The sequence below is a fragment of the Neopsephotus bourkii genome, unplaced genomic scaffold (assembly GCF_033783945.1).
Source record: "Neopsephotus bourkii isolate Nb327-2 ecotype Australia unplaced genomic scaffold, CSIRO-AGI_Nbou_v1 NB_1423, whole genome shotgun sequence".
Taxonomy (NCBI): Eukaryota; Metazoa; Chordata; class Aves; order Psittaciformes; family Psittacidae; genus Neopsephotus; species Neopsephotus bourkii.
In genome coordinates, this window is record NW_026901900.1 from 835,517 (window position 1) to 852,916 (window position 17,400).

At 44.1% G+C, this 17,400-nt stretch overlaps 1 protein-coding gene across 1 annotated transcript in view; it reads right to left on the reverse strand.

The window, feature by feature from the left end:
- The window catches only part of TRHDE (thyrotropin releasing hormone degrading enzyme), a 215,131-nt gene extending 201,673 nt beyond the window's left edge, over positions 1-13,458 (reverse strand). Inside the window, exons 1-2 of the mRNA XM_061367998.1 lie at positions 12,494-13,458; positions 6,691-6,964 (exon numbers count right to left, since the gene is read on the reverse strand). Of these exons, the coding sequence (XP_061223982.1) occupies positions 6,691-6,964; positions 12,494-13,314 (1,095 nt within the window). The 5' untranslated portion in view covers positions 13,315-13,458. The remainder of the gene's footprint in view (positions 1-6,690; positions 6,965-12,493) is intronic.
- Positions 13,459-17,400: the final 3,942 nt, after the last annotated feature.

Consider the following 17,400-nt stretch of genomic DNA (forward strand, 5'->3'; position numbering starts at 1 on the left):
CCATCCCAGGGGGGAGGGAAGTAAGCAAGCAGCTGCATGGTGCTTAGTTGCCAGCTGGTATTAAACCACAAGCAGTAAGCACTAAACTGAGTAAAGGGTACTTGTAGCACCAGCCTTTCTGTTGTTACTACAGAAAAAATGTCATACAGGCCAAAGAAAGCACAAACACACCTATACATGTTTAGATGTGTGTGTGCTTTTCCAGCTCAATATAACTGTATTATCTCCCCAACACATCCTTTGTAACATGAGTTTTATTTTTAACTGATGAAAGCTATTCTGGGGAGGGAAAGAGTGAGACATTTGTAATGAAGACCAAAAATGAATGGGTGTCATCACTATCAGAGCAGCATTCCAGGACATAAAAAGATTAAACATTACAAGCTTGCATCACACTAGGCTTCAGAAATATGCCTGGTGCTTCTTGAATTAGCTGCTAGCTGTTTATCAGATACACATGTGGCCTCCCAGTGGTAAGCGATGGGCTAACAAAAGTTACTTTTTCAGGTTTAGGTGGGCTTATGAAATAAATGAAAACTCTGGAGCTGGACTAAATTCAGGCTACAGAGAAAGAAAACTTAATTTTGAGAACTAATTCTACTTTTGATAGCTAAATCATTCTTCTGTAACGAGTTTGCGCACCAAGGTAGAATTATCTGGTGTGTAACTGATCCAATACTGATTAATAAATAATAACCAGTGGAGAAACTTTGCCTGTAGTTAATAACTAGCAGCTGAAGAGAGGTCCTAAGGAAGAGCCTCAGGCCTTTAACCCAGATAGTCGTCAACTGGCAGAAAATTCCTGGGTTTGAGGTCATTACTGTTATTACACAAAAATGTGACTACACTTTTCACATTTAGTTAAAAAAATTCTAAGCCCTACAGGCTGAACTGCACGATAACTGCAGAGATATTTTAGAGAGAACTGATGTTTTGTTTTTTTCTAGCAACTAACAGTGATGGAACGCACTGGGGAAAAGGTTATTCTGAATAGTTGATCAACCTGATTTTATTTTTAGACTATTAATGAAAGTCAGCTCTTCAGTTTCCTCAGACTGATCACCACTGCAGATGAGGGAATGCCCAGCCCAGCTCTCCAGCGTGTCATAGATAGCTGGAAGCACACTACCTCCAGATATCTTGTCTTAAAGATGAGTATAAAACCATGGTCCCGTAGTGCTGGATCTAAACTAGCATGAGCCTTTGGACATGCATTGATTCTGACCCAAGTCTACTTATGTGATTCTGTTCACTAACCCTTTCTGGGCAAAAAACTATTTTTCATTTGTGCAGAATCAAGTGAATATTACTGCACAGATCCTATTTCTGAGACCACTCTATCTTTTTGTGTGATGCTGAGCCAAACTGAGTGAGCCTCCCAAACACATGCCTAAAGGAATTCAGTGCTAGGATGTTCATGCAGGCTCTCTGCAAGGCAGAGCACATTATGGAAACAGTAATTCTCATATTTTCTTCTAACCAGAGTATTACAGCTCCTCCTTATTGGCCAAGATAAAACTTAGCTGTAAAGTACTGAATCAAGATCTTAAACCAGGAGCTTGTGATCCCTAATTACATCTTAGATGAAGTAATAAGAAAATGACATTGGTGCAATAAAGGTTGGCCTTATTGCAGTATGACTCTTCTCATAAAATCTTTGTTAGCCTCAAGATCTTTTTCTGTATCATGACAAATTACTTGGCACTGATGACTCCATGGTAATGTTTAATATAACTGAAACCAAGACATACCCAGTTGTAGAGGTCTCTTCAAAATGTAACACAAAAGGATTCAGCCAGACAGAGGAGGTCCTAGCTTGGAGCTGACTAAGCTGTGGTCAGGTCTACACACTGCCAGCCCTGCAACATGCTGCAATCTCTTTGGAAGAGCAGGAGTAGCAAAACTGAAACCATGCAAAATTCTTGTTTCAGCACTGCCTTCCACTGTCATTCCTCCTCCCACTCACCACCACCCAGCCAGATAGCCACTTCCTTTCACTGCTGCTCACTCCCATCTGCTCTGCTGCTGCCTGCACTTGCTCTTCCAACCCATGCGCCCACAATTCCTCCTGACTCCACTCCTTTCCATGCACTTTCTTCTTTCTTTTTTTGAGCAGATACCCTGACAAAAGCCAAATACTTTAAACCTGTCAGTTGGCATTTTATTTCCATACCTATCTCCATACCCCGTCCACAGCAAAAGAGAAGAATGGTAGATTAATATCCCTGAAACATCTCTTTCCAGCAATGTGTTCATCTCCAGCAATATACTGTGCTTTGTCCCTAAGCACTCACTCCTTGTACTAACTGAAAAGAATAAATCAGCAGGGGAAAAAAGAGAATTACAATAACTTACGAGACAGAGAAAAGGCATACAAGATATAGTCAGTTTCCATGTCCACCAGACAAAGGATCAAAAAACATGGTTTAGACAACAGAAGTACAGTTAAACATGACAAACAATAAAAAATAAATACAGATGGGAAAAATAAAGTCATAAAGTAGGAAAAGGCCTGGTGGACTGAAAGCACAGGTAAAAAAAAAATGAGGAAAAGAGGCACAGAGGTGATGAGACCAACATTAGAGTCCAATGAGCAATATTTTGCTTTTAAAAATTACTGACAACATACATAAGAGGTACGATTAGGAAACACAGCATATGAGTACAAGCAAGGAAGTATGTGAAGGTAAGTGGCGTTTTCTGGATTATTGTACTGCGCAAAGATGACAGTACACGGATCCCATGATTTTCACCAACAATAGCTGACAACTGCTAGAGCCATACAAAGATCAGCTAGGCTGCTCACAAGGACATCTCTCCTCCCCCAGCACGCCATGACCTCAGGCAACACCATGGCAGAACTGCACTGCTCCCAGTCCACAGCAGCAGAGGTGACTACATACACCACAGTCCTTTCCACAGATAACAAGCCCCTCCCCAAAGGCAAAGGCAGTGATTTCCTGTAATCCCAGATGAATCTGAACAACATATTACATATCTGTAATGCATACAAAGTCAACTCTGTCTTTAAATTACCTCCTTTGGAAGGAATTCTGATCAGACCCATACGGACTTAAGAGTTATGCTAATGATTCATATCCACTGAGCTGTGGTCCTAGAAAAGCACTGCTTGTCTTAATTCCCCTTTCCAAATTAATTTCAGTGTATGAAATATAGAACATCTTCCTGTCTGCAAGAATTATATAGGATATATCAAAATTACTATTTTGATTGGCTACCTAAGCTTTCCAAAAGCCAGCTTCTATTTATAACTTGATTTGTATTTGAATCTCACATTTAGGTTAAAATTAATTTTGAGGTCAATGTCATTCTCTAAGATAAACTGAACAGCTAACACTTAACCATTTCTGAAGAACAAATCTGGTTTTGACCTCACTGTTTGTTCTGTTCTTCAGGGAGTTTATCTACCCTTGACCATAGCACTGTAGTAAGACTTGCCAACTGGAAGAGAAGTGAGATTTTAATCATTAGCACACTGCCAAAATCAGAAAGTATAGACCCTTGACCCCAAAAGGTTTTGTGAACCAAAACCAGGTTCATGAAAGTGCCAAAATAAAAGTCTATGCAAGCTGAAGTCTTTTAGGTGTCTACTACATGTCTAGAAAATAAGTACCACATATGTTGCATTAACTGAAGAAAGATTCTCCAGTTCAAGAAATGGCCTACCAAAATGCTTCAGTATGGATGTTTGGTTAATTTTCCTGACCATTCATTCATTTTAGAAGGAAACTCACTTTTATCATTGCCATGGATATAGGAACAACTAAATTTCAGAAAAAAAGTGGCTTTAGAGGAAACCAAGAAGTTTAAGATTGCAAGTGTCAGGACTCACATAACTTCTAATTCACCCAGAAGTGTCCATGAACTCCTGGTATTGCAGTACAAAAGACTCAAGAAGATGGATTTCCTCAGCAATTCATCTGAATGAACACAGCTCTGAACCGAAGTGTTTGCCTTAAAAGATACTCTTTCAACAAAACTGAACAATGATTAAAGATGATCAGATCACAAACAAACTGAACAACAGCAAGATATGCTTAAACAATAACTCAGTGTAAGCTATTTTGGTATTCTGGGGCATTAATATACCTCTATGATAGGGGCATTAAAAAAAACAAGAGTTAAATCTCTAGACTAACCAAACCATTTTATGGGAGAAGAGACTATCTCAATCTATATAGGTCTATAGTCTTTGTGAAGATTACCTGCTAATTTGCTTAATTGTTGACAACATCCTGTGTAGCGATACTGTCCAACTGGAGGAACATACATGTGTATGTTCTATGTATGCTGATTCAAGTATAACTATCAGGTTCTAGTAGCCATAAAATTCCTAACAAATTAACATTTGGATTTTCTCTTCAGATTCCTGTTAAATCTGAAGTCTTGAGAACAGTTTTGCCAAACATGGGAACATCAGAAAGTTATTATTTACTCTCTATATGACATGACTGTGCCTCTGTCTTCAAGGTATCAAACATACCCAAGCAACAAAAATCTGCAGGATATGAGTTCTGAATAACACTGTGAGAAAATGAGTTAAAGAGGAAGTAGGTTGTATCTTTCAAATTGACAGTCCTGAGGTCCACCTCCTACGTTTCACGTTTTTGCTTACAGTGACTGTTGGAAGCTGAACTGCTTACAATGGTTCCTAGATGAGTCTAGGACATTCTGAAGTGAGATAATAGGTTAGTGTTGTGTAGGACAAACTTGCTAGCATTACACAAGTATTAAACCACAAGTAACATGAGACCTACCTACTAGAGTATACACCCAAAACTTCCATCTTATTACAGTTAAAGGAGAACCTCAAGTAATCAGTGTTTTCAAAAGCTGAAAAATACCTGGCCAGTCTTAAGACTAATTTCTTCAATGAATCCTACCTGGATAGAAGTCTGTTTCGGTACTGGTTGCTAGGAAGTAAGAAATGGCTCGATCTCTCACCCTGTTCTACTAGGCCAGTGAACATTCCTCTTTATCAGGGAGTGTATTCATAGGACAAGAGACAACAGTTTTAAATTGAAAAAGTGTAGATTTAGATTAGATATTAGGAAGAAGTGCTTTGCTATGAGGATGGTGAGGCACTGGCACAGGTTGCCCAGAGAAGCTGTGGCTGCCCCATCCCTGGCAGTGTTCAAGGCCGGGCTGGACAGGGCTTTGAGCAACCTGGTCTTGTGGAAGGTGTCCCTGCCCATGGCAAGCCAGAAACTGAAGTCTTTCAGCCATCACAGGTAACCACTAGGATCACAAGCATGGCCTCAGCAGTTCCCACATCCTTACATTAGTAGATCAAAGCACCTCACAGAACCACTTCCTAGTCATCCTCCCTCCTCTTTCACAGAGCCAGAGAGCAGTGTCATAGTCTGCTCGCCATGGTGTGAATGGAGAGGAGTGAAAAGCCACCAGTGTCCTACCCAGCCATTCAAGTGACAAAAACAAGACATTTTCTGATCACTTCAGTATGGAACAAATGAGGGATGCCAATACAGAGGGCTGTCCTGCATCCACCTTCCATCAGTGAAGCCTTGAGTCCATACTAGGGCTCTGGCATTACTCCAAAAACCTTCCCAAATTTTCATTTATTTTTTCAGATCAGTTTTCAGCCAGATCATACAGCTGTACAAAGCTGAAGGTTGGCACAAGGAAGACAAGGAATAGCTTTTGCTCAGAGAACACGGGAATCGCTCCCTCCACAGCAGCTCAATGCTTAGACTACCTACAAGTGGTTATGGAGATGTTTCCTGACCTGATGGAAGGGAGTTCTGCAGTCCTTCCTCATGCCCCAAGACTACAGCACAAAGTCACAGGGCATTTGCAGAAGTATAAGGTAAACACTCCCTTTGCTAAAGTACACAGCTTAAACTGCTGCCTAGCCCTCTGCTTCCAGAACTAGCTCTGTTTTGTCAGTCACAATACCTAAGAAGGAGGGATTCTCTGTATGTTCACCTGAAAAATCAAGATGACAGCACTGTGAAATATTCTATTAGGCTGACAGCATTTCTCATGTATGTTTTGGCTTGTATACAGTTCTGAGCTTGATATTTGTAAATGAAACCAGACTGACACAAATAAAGGACTTTCTCTCTTTTCATTCCATGGCATAACTCCTGGAACCATGCCATATTTGGGAAAAAAAAGCTCCAGAAAGTTAGCGCTTCCATCCATCTGGACTCCACAGGAAGCTGACAGGTTGTAGAGTCCTGCTCCTGAGCAGGAGATCTAAGATAGAAATTACTTTATCAGCTTCCCGAGCTAACACACAGCACACTAAGGGACATGTCAATACTGAAGGAAGGGACTGGAAACCCTGCCAGTATTACTACTTTTTTTCAATACATAGTCTCATGAACACTGGTACTGAAAAGACTACAGGAAAAATAAGAGAAAAATTCCCAAGTAAATTAAAGTGAAGTGAAATGGCATATTTAGAAGCTTAACATTTCATCAGACAACCACACTTACTAAGCTAATCAGTTATAAAAAGCATTAGACAAACAAAAAACATTAGAAACACCTTCAAAAGGATGCCAAACAATACACACTATCATTAAAATTTTAGGAATGCTAATCAAGAAAATGCTTTCAAGAACTTCATGTTATGATCCCTTACAAAAAGTGAGGAGTTTCAAAATAATGACATGCATTTGATACAATAATAAAAATACTTACAACTACTCCACTCTTGGTGACAGTTTCCCGGTACGTAAAATTGCACACTGCCCAAGCCAGGTAATACGTGGACATGAGAGGGGTCTGTGAAAAGTGATCTGTAACCCATCCATCTTCTTCAAAAACAGAAGTTTCAACTGGCATGTTGGACAAAGATAAGTAAGTTGCTTGATGCCTGATGCTGATCTTGAATGTGGCCTTGTAGATAGGCTCGTCAAAGCAAGGAAAGGCTTTTCTGGCATGCGTAGGAGAAAACTGTGTAACACCAAGAAACCTAGAAAAGAAGCAAACAACAGAGAGATTACTAACTGTGCACAATACTTGATTCATGGACATAGCAAATAAGATATTGCTTGACTATTGTGGAAAAAAAAACAAACTGTACAAATTATACAGTGCTTGAACACTGCTTTATCACTTTCTTACTCCCCATACTGCAAACACAATTGATACAAAGTAATGGTCTACAAATTTGCAGACACCACACTGACATTAAATAAATAAATAAACCCTCACCTCGCATTAAACCAGGCTCTAGCAGTTTTGCTCATCGATATGTGAAAAAAATGTTAGCCAGTATTGGTGATATGATGTAAGGCAAGCACAGTCCTCAGTTCAAACCAGGATTTAACAGCCTCTGGGGAGTTCCCTCTGCCCTGAGACACTGACACTTTGTCATTCTTTGGGCATGAGAACTTAGGGTCACATATTACACTCAGGGGGGTTACTGTTTTCCACTGCTGATTTCATACGTACTGGCTGTATGTAGGGGCATCCATAATGAGACACACTACCATACAACACTGCTGTTAATGGGCAAGTCCAAATAACCATTCTGTGAGCTTTGCAGATTTACAGATACATGCCAGTGATTAAACAAGCACAGAGTTTTAAAAGAAAGGCATGTAGATTTCTACACATGCATTTTTTCTCTCGTGTATTTTTTAGAGACTAAATCAATGCTCTCAGTTAATAGGTCAAATTAGGAAAGGACCTCTGAAGGAGGAAAATGAATTTATTTTCCCGCTGTAAAGAATGGGAAGGCTTTAGTTTGACAATAAAATCTCTGTTTTCCATAGAACAAAAGAGATTTTAATCCAGACAGAGAATAGGAAGCATTCTGGGTGACACTTATATTGACACATTTGGAGAAAACCCATGTGAAATAATCTTTTTGCAAAAACAAGAAGCCACACTTAAAGGCTGAATTATGGGGTTCAATAAGAATATTTTCTGGAGGCATGAAGGATAAAGAAATGACTATGAGCCAAGTACATAACTGTAAAGGGAGCACATATGTAGGCTTTTTGTGTGGTATTGATTCATGTCTCACTTTCCAATGTTCCATCAGTGGAAATAACCATGAAATTTTAGATACCAGGTAAACACTTATTTTAGAGGTTGACTAACCGCCTGTTATTCCTCCGAGGCAAGAGGATGAGTGGATAGATTTAATATAATGAAGACAATGGCACCTATTATTAATCAGTCTATAAGCACTACTGTGCAATATGATACTCTCTAATGCTGAGGGAGAAAAAAACATAGGTCACCCATAAGAAAAATAAAGTATCTAATTAACTCTTCCTAAAACTCCTTGTTGTTTATACATATTGTGGAGCCTTATCTTACAAAAATCAGTGAAGAGAGAAACTTCTTGAAATGTTACACTTCTATCTTACTACGGTGTATCCACACCTGACAGAACTAGATATATGTTTTCCAGTGAAATTATCACCTCTTTCAAATAAGGCTAACATGTAAAATTTTTCCACCACTGAAACAGCTACTGGTCTTTTCTCTAAGTAAAAAGCCTTATTTGGCTAGTAATTACTGACAGAATTCATCATATCACTTTTTTTTTTTTTTGTCTCATTATAAAACACAGATTACTAAAATCCTCATTCTGCATCAGGTTGCTTAATGTAAGGCAAAAGTTGGTGTCAGGTATTCCAATGTTAATCCAACAAAATTCCACATTATCACTGGATTTTTCACCTGTGCAACTCAGCCAAAACAGCCAATTAAATGAAGGAAAGCAACTTAATTTGTATTTGAACTATTTCAAGTGGACCTCATTCTGCATTCTAGGCACACTCTAAACAGCTATAGATATCAATAGGAGCTTCGAGTGAGTATGGAAAACTGTACTGCCCTTTTATTAATAAAGTAAGTATTATGAACTTTCCTTTGCAACTAACAATTTTAATGAGCTCCAACACACACGTAAATGCATACTTAGGGAATATTGTATGTATTCTGACACTCTCTAAATAAGGAAGCTTTTTTTTCACCCCACTTCTTGGAGATTTTCTCTGAAGTCTTTTAATATTTGTTACGTGCTAGGCCATCGAAATAATCCCTTCACCAGGCTGATAAAAGCTGTTAAACTCTGCATATTCTGTATTCTCCCAAACAGACAGATATAGCCACATACATATAACTGGGCAAACACTGGGCGGTCAATATTTCATGCTAAAAATACATCAGCTACCAATAACGGTGATATTTATAACACATGCATTACTATCAAACACTGATTCACTTGTTGCACCATAAAACAAGTTAGAAACTGCTTCCCAAAGGCTGTGTTTAAAAAAAAATCCAAACCACTGTCTGTTTATCTATTTTTCAATGTTAGGAGGAAAAAACAAGCAAAACTTCTATAGCATGCCAAAAGTGAAGAGCAGGATGATCATTTCATTCACCTCTCCACACACCTCCCTGGGCACTGACATTCTTATCTCCAGTTCTCAAAAATATCACCACAAAAAGTTGTACTTCTGAGAATGACAGCCTTGCAGCCTGTCTTCTCAGTATACCCACAGCAGTAATTTGCAGGTGTTTTAATTCCACCTCATCTATTAATGGAAGACGTGTGTTTCCTCAACAACCTATCTGTTTTGACATCTTAGTTGTTATAAGATAGAAGAATATGTCTGTTTGGTTTGTCTGTGTAAGAACTTTTTCTTTTCATTTATGCCAAAGTTTGATGTTCATTTAAATAATGTGTGAATATTCTTATGGTGCTCTACAGTAGCTCTGTATTAAATGTCTGTTGATTACTGCCAGTAAATTCTGGTGCATAATGCAAAGTAAATTTGTAGCATATCACTTGCATTTTACATTTTAGTGAAGGTAGCAAAGATTTCAGTAAGAAAATAAACACTTTTCTGCAGCTATCAATATCTTAGGCTGATTTATGACTTTCAGCAGTGAAGACCACAGAAAATGAAGTAACTTTAGGAAAAAAAAGAAATCAAGCAAAGGCATTACTAAGTTTATGAAGCCTCGCAGTTAGCCAGAGTTATTGATTCCTCATGTACAACAAAAGTGAAAAATGATGGTTTAGACCCTTTTATAGCAACCAATACTCCAATGGGGTTACTGTATTTTAATTGAATATAAACATGTCAAAAAGCTAAAGCCCTGCTTGAACATTAGGGTCTTCCAGAGCATGAGAGAAGCCTGCCTGTTGATCACAGTAGAAGCCGCTCATGTTTAAGAACTACAAATGGTTATATGTATTCCCTTAAAAATGGGTTATTAATCAAAATGCAAATTGCTACACTGCAAGAGCACACTCTGAACAAAGAGGTTCCTGGTTTAGAATGTGTATTATTTCCTTTATACTATAGTGAGCTGTTAAGCCTGTGACAGTTGAAAATGAAAACCAGTACTTGAATCAAACACCTGAAACTATAACCACACATTGATTAGAGTCTTAAAACATTTTACTGAAAGAAATATAAGTAAGCTAGTGTAAAGAAACAAAAAATCCCTCTGATCCCTGTACAACAATGTTACCTTACACAAGGTAAGGTTCTTCTCAATATCACTGTACTCAAGTGTATCACAAGGCAACTTGTATGTGAAAAGTTATACAAAAAGTACTGGGAAAAACATTTTACCATTATCACCTTCTACCCTGTGTCTTGAACTATCCTGATGATTCAAAAAGTTAATAGGCTTTTGCTGTTGTTTCTTATAACTGGGGCATTGGTATTGAAGTGTAGTATAGTAACTTTGGAAAAATGTCACTGCCACATCTATTTGACAGTTCAATTATTCCTATACAAAATCTAAATACACAAGAATAATAACTGCTTAAATAATTTCTTGGGTTTGTAAAGTGAATTATATCTCCTGCTGTTAGCTGTATTTTATTCTCCGCTTTGCTCATTTTCCGTACAGGTCTGTAAGAACTCCTGACTACCCGTCATCTACCCCTTCATGATAAAAGGATTTTTATCCACATCTTTTCCTACAACCGTGCTTTTTTGAATTTCCATTTTATTTCAGTGTGATGACAAATCGCACAAACTTCATTTTAATCTTGTTTGCGGTTGGCTGTTTAAAATTGTCAGTAATCACAGTAATGGAAATATGTTTTAATGCAAGGGCTGTTGATTTAATTGAGTTGATGAGTGCTCTTTTTCTCTCTGACTTACTATTTTTGCCCAGTTCTTTCAAGTATAAACAGTTTGCTTCAATTCACAGTATGAAACAGTAAGATTTAGAAGAGAAAACCTGTCACGGCACAGATGTTTCAAGAAAGGGCAGCTTAAAAAGAAACTAACTCTAAAATTATATCGAGAAGCCCATCCGGTATTTCTTTTCCATTGCAAAGACTGGCTATGGTTAGAATAAAAATAAAAGACTCTGTAACTGCCTAAAAGGGAGCCTCCCCAGTGACCCTGCCTACTGCAACAAGGGCCCCGACAGGGACCCAGTGGCTAGAGTCACGAGAGGAAACACAGTTGAAGACAGAATCTTGCTCTGCATGAAAACAGTGGAAAGTGACCAGGTTTGCCCTGTAGCGGGGTGTAGATCTGCAGCGACTCAGCGGCAGCAGGTGCCGTGAACGTGCTCCCCTGATGTGAAATCACAACCCGACACCTCTTTCTTCAAATAATGAAACAGACAAAACAGCGGAGATGTTCCGCTCCCCCACACGCTGCTACCTGTAACCTGGCACGGCTCTGTCACACGAGGACACACGGCAGGCGGACACAGAGTGTCTGTTCAGCAGACCCTGCGCCTCCGCTCCGGGGTTGCCGTGCCAGGGTCAGTGCTTTACTCCTACCACCCCGGGAAGTTTACCCGCTACCACCGCCCGTTTCCAAGCCGCGCCGCGGCAGCTCTCGAACCGCCGGTAACCACCTCAGCCATCCCCGCCCGAGGCGGGCACGCAGGCGGAGCGCTCCGCTCACCTGGCGGCTGCCGCGGCTCACACCGGAGCGGCATGGCACGGCCGCCCGCACGGCCAGCCCCAGCCCGAAGCCGCTGAGGGAGCTCCGCTGAGGCCCGTCCTGCCCGCGCCCACTCCCACATAGCCCCCGAGCATCGGAAACCACCTCTAACTACCCTTCCGACACCGGCCTGTGGAGCGGACCGGAAAAGAGCTGTCGGGCCCCGAGAGCCTCCGCAGCTCCGCCCCCCAGCGTCAGCCCTCAGCTGCGGCTGGACAGCGTAGGGGACCCCCGGCGAGTCAGGCGGCGGATGTCGGCGAGGGCCGGCCTGCAGTCACCGGCCGGCCTAGTTTCCCGCTGCCGTGGCGGCTGTCCCCCCAACCCCGCAGCCCCCTCCGCCAGCAGCCGGCCGAGCCCTGCTCCCGTCAACATGGTCGGCGAACCCCCGGTGCCGGGCGGAGCGGAGCCCGCGGCCTCCCCCGCCTGGCGGAACCGCGGCCCACCAGGTCCTAGCGCCGCCCCGCACGAAGTTCGGCGCGGGCTGCCGCGGAGGGGCGGGGGCCGCCAACTTCAGCCCGAGTTGAGGTGAAGCAGCGCTGCCCCTCCGCTACCTTCTCTCGCCGTGGAGGACGTAGGAGCTGCGGAAGAAGCCCAGCAGCTCGTTCTCGATGAGGGCGTTGTAGATGATCTTGAGGTTGTAACTTTTCTGCACCTCCAGGCTGCGGTTGAGGACAACGACAAAGACCTGAGTCTGGGGGTAGAAGAAGGAACGGTCTACCCGCACACCGCCGGCCAGCTTGTCCTCGGCCACGCGGACCGCCTCGATGTGCATGCGGTGTGCGTGCAGCACGATGTACCGGCTGGCGTTGAGCACCTCCAGCTGCACGTTCACCTCCCCGCTGAAAGTGAAGTTCTCCATGAAGGCGCTCAGCATCAGGTTGTAGTGCAGCGGCCGCAGGTGCCGCGGGAGCCGCGGCCGGGTCCAGGGCGGCAGCTCCCGCCGCCGCTGCCACTCCTCCTCCTCCTCTTCCTCCACCACTTCCCCGCCCCGCGCCTCCTTCTCCTCCTCCTCCTGCTCCGGCCGGCCAGGGGATTGCCCTGCGCCGGGCGGCTGCCGGGCCGCCCCCGGGAGGCTCCCGTTGCCGCTGGCCCGCGGCGGGCCGTCGGCAGCTGCGCTGCACTCCTCGAAGCGGACGCTGAGCAGCACGGCGATCATGGTCACCGCCAGCAGCGCCAGGATGGAGACGGCGAAGCCCAGCACCAGGCGCTTATGCACGGCGATGTGCCGCTCCGTAGTGCGGGGTCTCGGCCCCGCCGCCTCGGCCCAAGAGCCCGGCGGCAGCCCACGGCTGCCGTTCCGCAGGGCGGCTTCCTCCTCTATCATCATGGGGGTGACGGGCGGGCGCTTCTCCCGCTTCTCCTCCAGGTCCATCACGGCAGCGCCGCCCCCGTCTCCCACGGGACCGCCGCCACCCGAGGGGGCCCCGAAAGCATGGGAGGCTCCGAGGCAGGGGGGCCCTCGGCCCGGGCTGGTGAACGTGCCGCTGCGCTGCCTCTTACTTCCCGGCGAGCAGCATCGCCCTGCCTGCCGGCAGCCCCGCCAGAGAGCGGCCCCCGGGAGGGGGGGACGGGACGGGATCGGGCGGGAGCCAGCGGCGGGCGCTCCCCGCTGTCCGGCCGCTGGGGCCGCGCCGCGCTGGCAACTTGTGTGGCTTCTGCGGGGCACTTCAGCACATGCCGCTGAGCGCACCCCGGCGCCCAGGGGGAGGGCTCTGCCGCCCCGGCCCCCCCTCTAGCGCCGCCGCCCGCAGGGAGCTCTCCTCCCCCGGCGCCCCGAGCCGCTGGGGCTGGGGTAGGTCTCTGCGCTCGGCCCCGGCAGCGCACGAGCCATGCGCGCCCTGCGCCGCCGAGAAGGTCCTGCTGTCCCCGCGGGTCTCGCTCGGCTCCGGAGTGGCGGCACCGGACAGCGGCGCCGAGCCGGGCCCGTCCTCCTCCTCCTTCTGGCGGGGCTGGCTCCGGAGAGTCGCTTCCCGCTGCTCTTCTCTTATTTAGTCTTTCTTATCTCCTGCAGGTACAGAGCACTCTCCCGGTTGGCTCGGGCAGTGGCGGCTATATATAAGCACCGGGGAGATGCAAGGGAAGTGATGGGATGGGAAGGGGGGAGAGGTGGGCAAGCCCCGCCGCCCCTCGGCTTCAGCGGCTGCTCCGGCTGCCGGCGGTGACGGTGGCGCCCCGGGGGAGCGGGGGCGGGAGGCGGGGGCGAGGGAGGCTCCGCTCCGGTGTGTTGCACGCGGCTGCTCCGGGGGAGGTCGCTGAGCGGCGGCGGGAGCCCCGGCTGGGGCGGGCAAAGGGCGAGAGCCGGGAACCAGGCGGGTGACCGGGCCGGAGTCTTCGAGCGCAGGAACCCCCGGTTCCTGGGTACGCGAGCGGGTTTTCCACGTAAATATTGAACGCCGGTACAGTGTCATATTTACATAGACTTTATAATAAAGAACCGCCGATTACGCGTTTGGATGACAATAGCGCTGTCATACTAACGTGGGGATGGAGCCGAAGAAAGAGTAAATACTCCTACTTATATCGGTAAGATTAATATGCCTAAAAAGGTAAACACTATAGAGTGTTGGCTGAAACTCAGTAGTGCCCCGGACTTTCCTCCGCGACCCCAGGACAGCCTTCTCACTCCTCCTCTCCCTCCTGCCCACGCTGGACCCCGCTTCCCAGTTGGAGAGATTTAAGGCCGTGTTAAATGCTGCCTGCGGTAATACACCAACACGTGGCTTGAGTAGTCCTAGGAGCGAACCCCGGTCTGGGAAGCTGGATTACTGAGTGAGCGCACTTCTTCCACCTGCCCCCAAACTTTTGCACACAGAGACTGCAGAAAACACAGAATTAACATACACAGCGAGGATCTAGATCAGTGTCTGAAAGCAGCCTTGTTCCCCTTATTTTGCTTGCATACTTCAAAAACTATCTCTGTTCATTTTCTTCTTTGAAGCTCTTTAGCTCAAATCTTGTAAGCAGTTACAGATGTGTTTATCCATGGCATTCAGTCCCATGGAATCTACGGGAATGTATGCTGTACATCAAGATAAATGCATACATAACAATTTGCAGAATAACGGCCTTATTTTCCACAGTGAATAAAAAAGAAAAAAAAATTAAAATCAAGTCCTACGCTTCTTTTATAAGCAAAGCTAATCTGCAGTTTCACGAAATGTGATATATTAGCTGTTTTACTTCCCAAAGGAATGTCTGATCTCTCTTCTTCCTGAATCTGCGACATCTTCAAGAAATGTTATCTGACTTTGCATGCTGTTGCAGAATATGAATGATCATCTACTGACACACTAACCAGTTTAAGTGTAGGGAACACCAGTTTATAAGGAATTTACCAGTTTCCTTGTATAGTCTTCATACTTTCTTACAAGTATCCCATATAAGGATTATATATACGTCTGCTCCCTGGAAGGAACTGAGTCTTTGCTTTTATCTTGCAGCCCAGACTAACAAAGGCTTGTAGCTTTAACTGTGCTTAATTATAAGTATGGTGATACACTTGCTAATTGTGTTTGTACATCCTAGGAGAACTAAGATTTTGCTCCATGACTAGCATTCCCACGTATTTACTGCTGTGTTATGTGGCTGCCCACCTGTTATAACAGGCCAAAGAACAGAAACATTGTATTACTTGAAAATAGCCTTCATTATTTGTTGACTGAAGTTTGAGGCAGAAAGGTAGAAAACTGTTGCTGTGTGATTTGGCAAAAAAAAAAACCAAAAAACAACACACTGACACAATAGAATAACATCCAAGGCTACAGGTTTAAAATGTCAGTTTCTATATGTTTCATTAAACCCTTTAAAAGTGGGCACAAAAAAAGTGCCTGAGTGCTTTTAAGATTTTGTATGCATACTGTCAGTATATGGGCATTAGTAAAATAGGCAGTGTCTATCACTTTCTCCACTGGTTTTTAACTCATGTCTATTCCCATCAGCAGCACAGGGAGGTATTCAGGCAAAGAACAGAAGTAACCTGCAATACAGTGGAACACTTTGGGTTTCATTTATAATTATTTTTATTTTTAATCACATTTTTAATTAAATGCAATTGAATAGTTAGAAGTTCCACAGGTTAAGGTTCTTGTGAAGCATTCTCAGAAAAGTGGTGCCAGGCAGTTGGGCTATCTGGCTCCCTTTTAAAGAGAGAGGTGACAGCACAGGAGCAGGTGACAGCACAGGATCATTGTGCTAGCCTTCTTGATATAAAATAACAAACACATAACTCTCCAGGCTGAGATCTTCCAAAACCAGCTGAGGGAGTCAGTCACACAACTCATCTTTGACAGTATTACTCTATAAATTGAAGGGCCAGTATCAAAGAGGGTATGTAAAAGATTTAAGGCTTATGCTAGTAAGGAGCCACGAGGCTAATTCCTTTCAGGCCAAGTTGAAATAGCACCATTGAAATACTGGAGGAAGGCATGAGTGACGGGAGCCAAGGCTGTGTTTATATTCACCTCCAACTTTGGTCCCATTACTCAAAGAAAGCATTGAGAGGTTTGCAGCCCCCCTCCGCCCCTCCTTGGTCTTCTTGTCAGTCTGGAGACTTATGATAAGAAGGTGCTCCTAGGTACTGTGTTAAGTAGCTCATGTGCCTCAACTCATCCATCATTCTAAAACTGTGCATTACTAGATTAACCTCGTCTTCATATTAGTAATGATGGGTTTCTAAAATGTAGCTTGACCAGATACAGGTCAAGGAAGGTATTAACTTCTTAATTTGTTCTCAAATGCTACTCTCTGCAAGTAGTTCTATGTACAGAATGCTATATATAACCATTTGGATGAGAAATTTCAAAGGCATGAGACTCCAAAGAAACAATTTGTGTACTTCTGGGAAAAAATCTCGGCTTTTTTCATTTGTCCACAGTTACAAGAGTGGACATGTATTTCATGGGTATTGCCTCTGAAGCTTGCAGCTCCTTGGTCTTTCTGCAAAGATTGTTGGAAAATGAACCAGATCATGGATTATCTTTTCAACAAGATCATGATAATGACTCCCAGTTGTTCAAAACTTCCCCCAGGCCATCAACATCTTGTATGCAATCTTATTTTATGATCTTACAGGATAGGATTTCAGTTACTCATACAAAATACAGGAGCACGTCTCACCTTAACTGCATTGCTATGGAGATAGCCCTCCCTAGACAAGTATCAGAAGAAACATGGATAACTTTCAGACAGCATAGTTTCCAATTCTATACTGGGTTATACTGTGGCCAGCACAGAGCTGATGAGAGACCCCCATAAAGCTGTGGTTTATGTTACGTTAAGATTGCACACAAACACTTCTCAGTATTCACACTGGTGGTTTACAGTCTTGGAAGAAAAGCTCTATAAATGAGCAACCTTATTGTATATCATGCAGCTGGGTACAGTTCATCCAAACTGTGGGCAGGCACATTGCAGCTTTCCTAACTTTCAGTTTTAACCTGAGTGATTCATCCTGCATTCA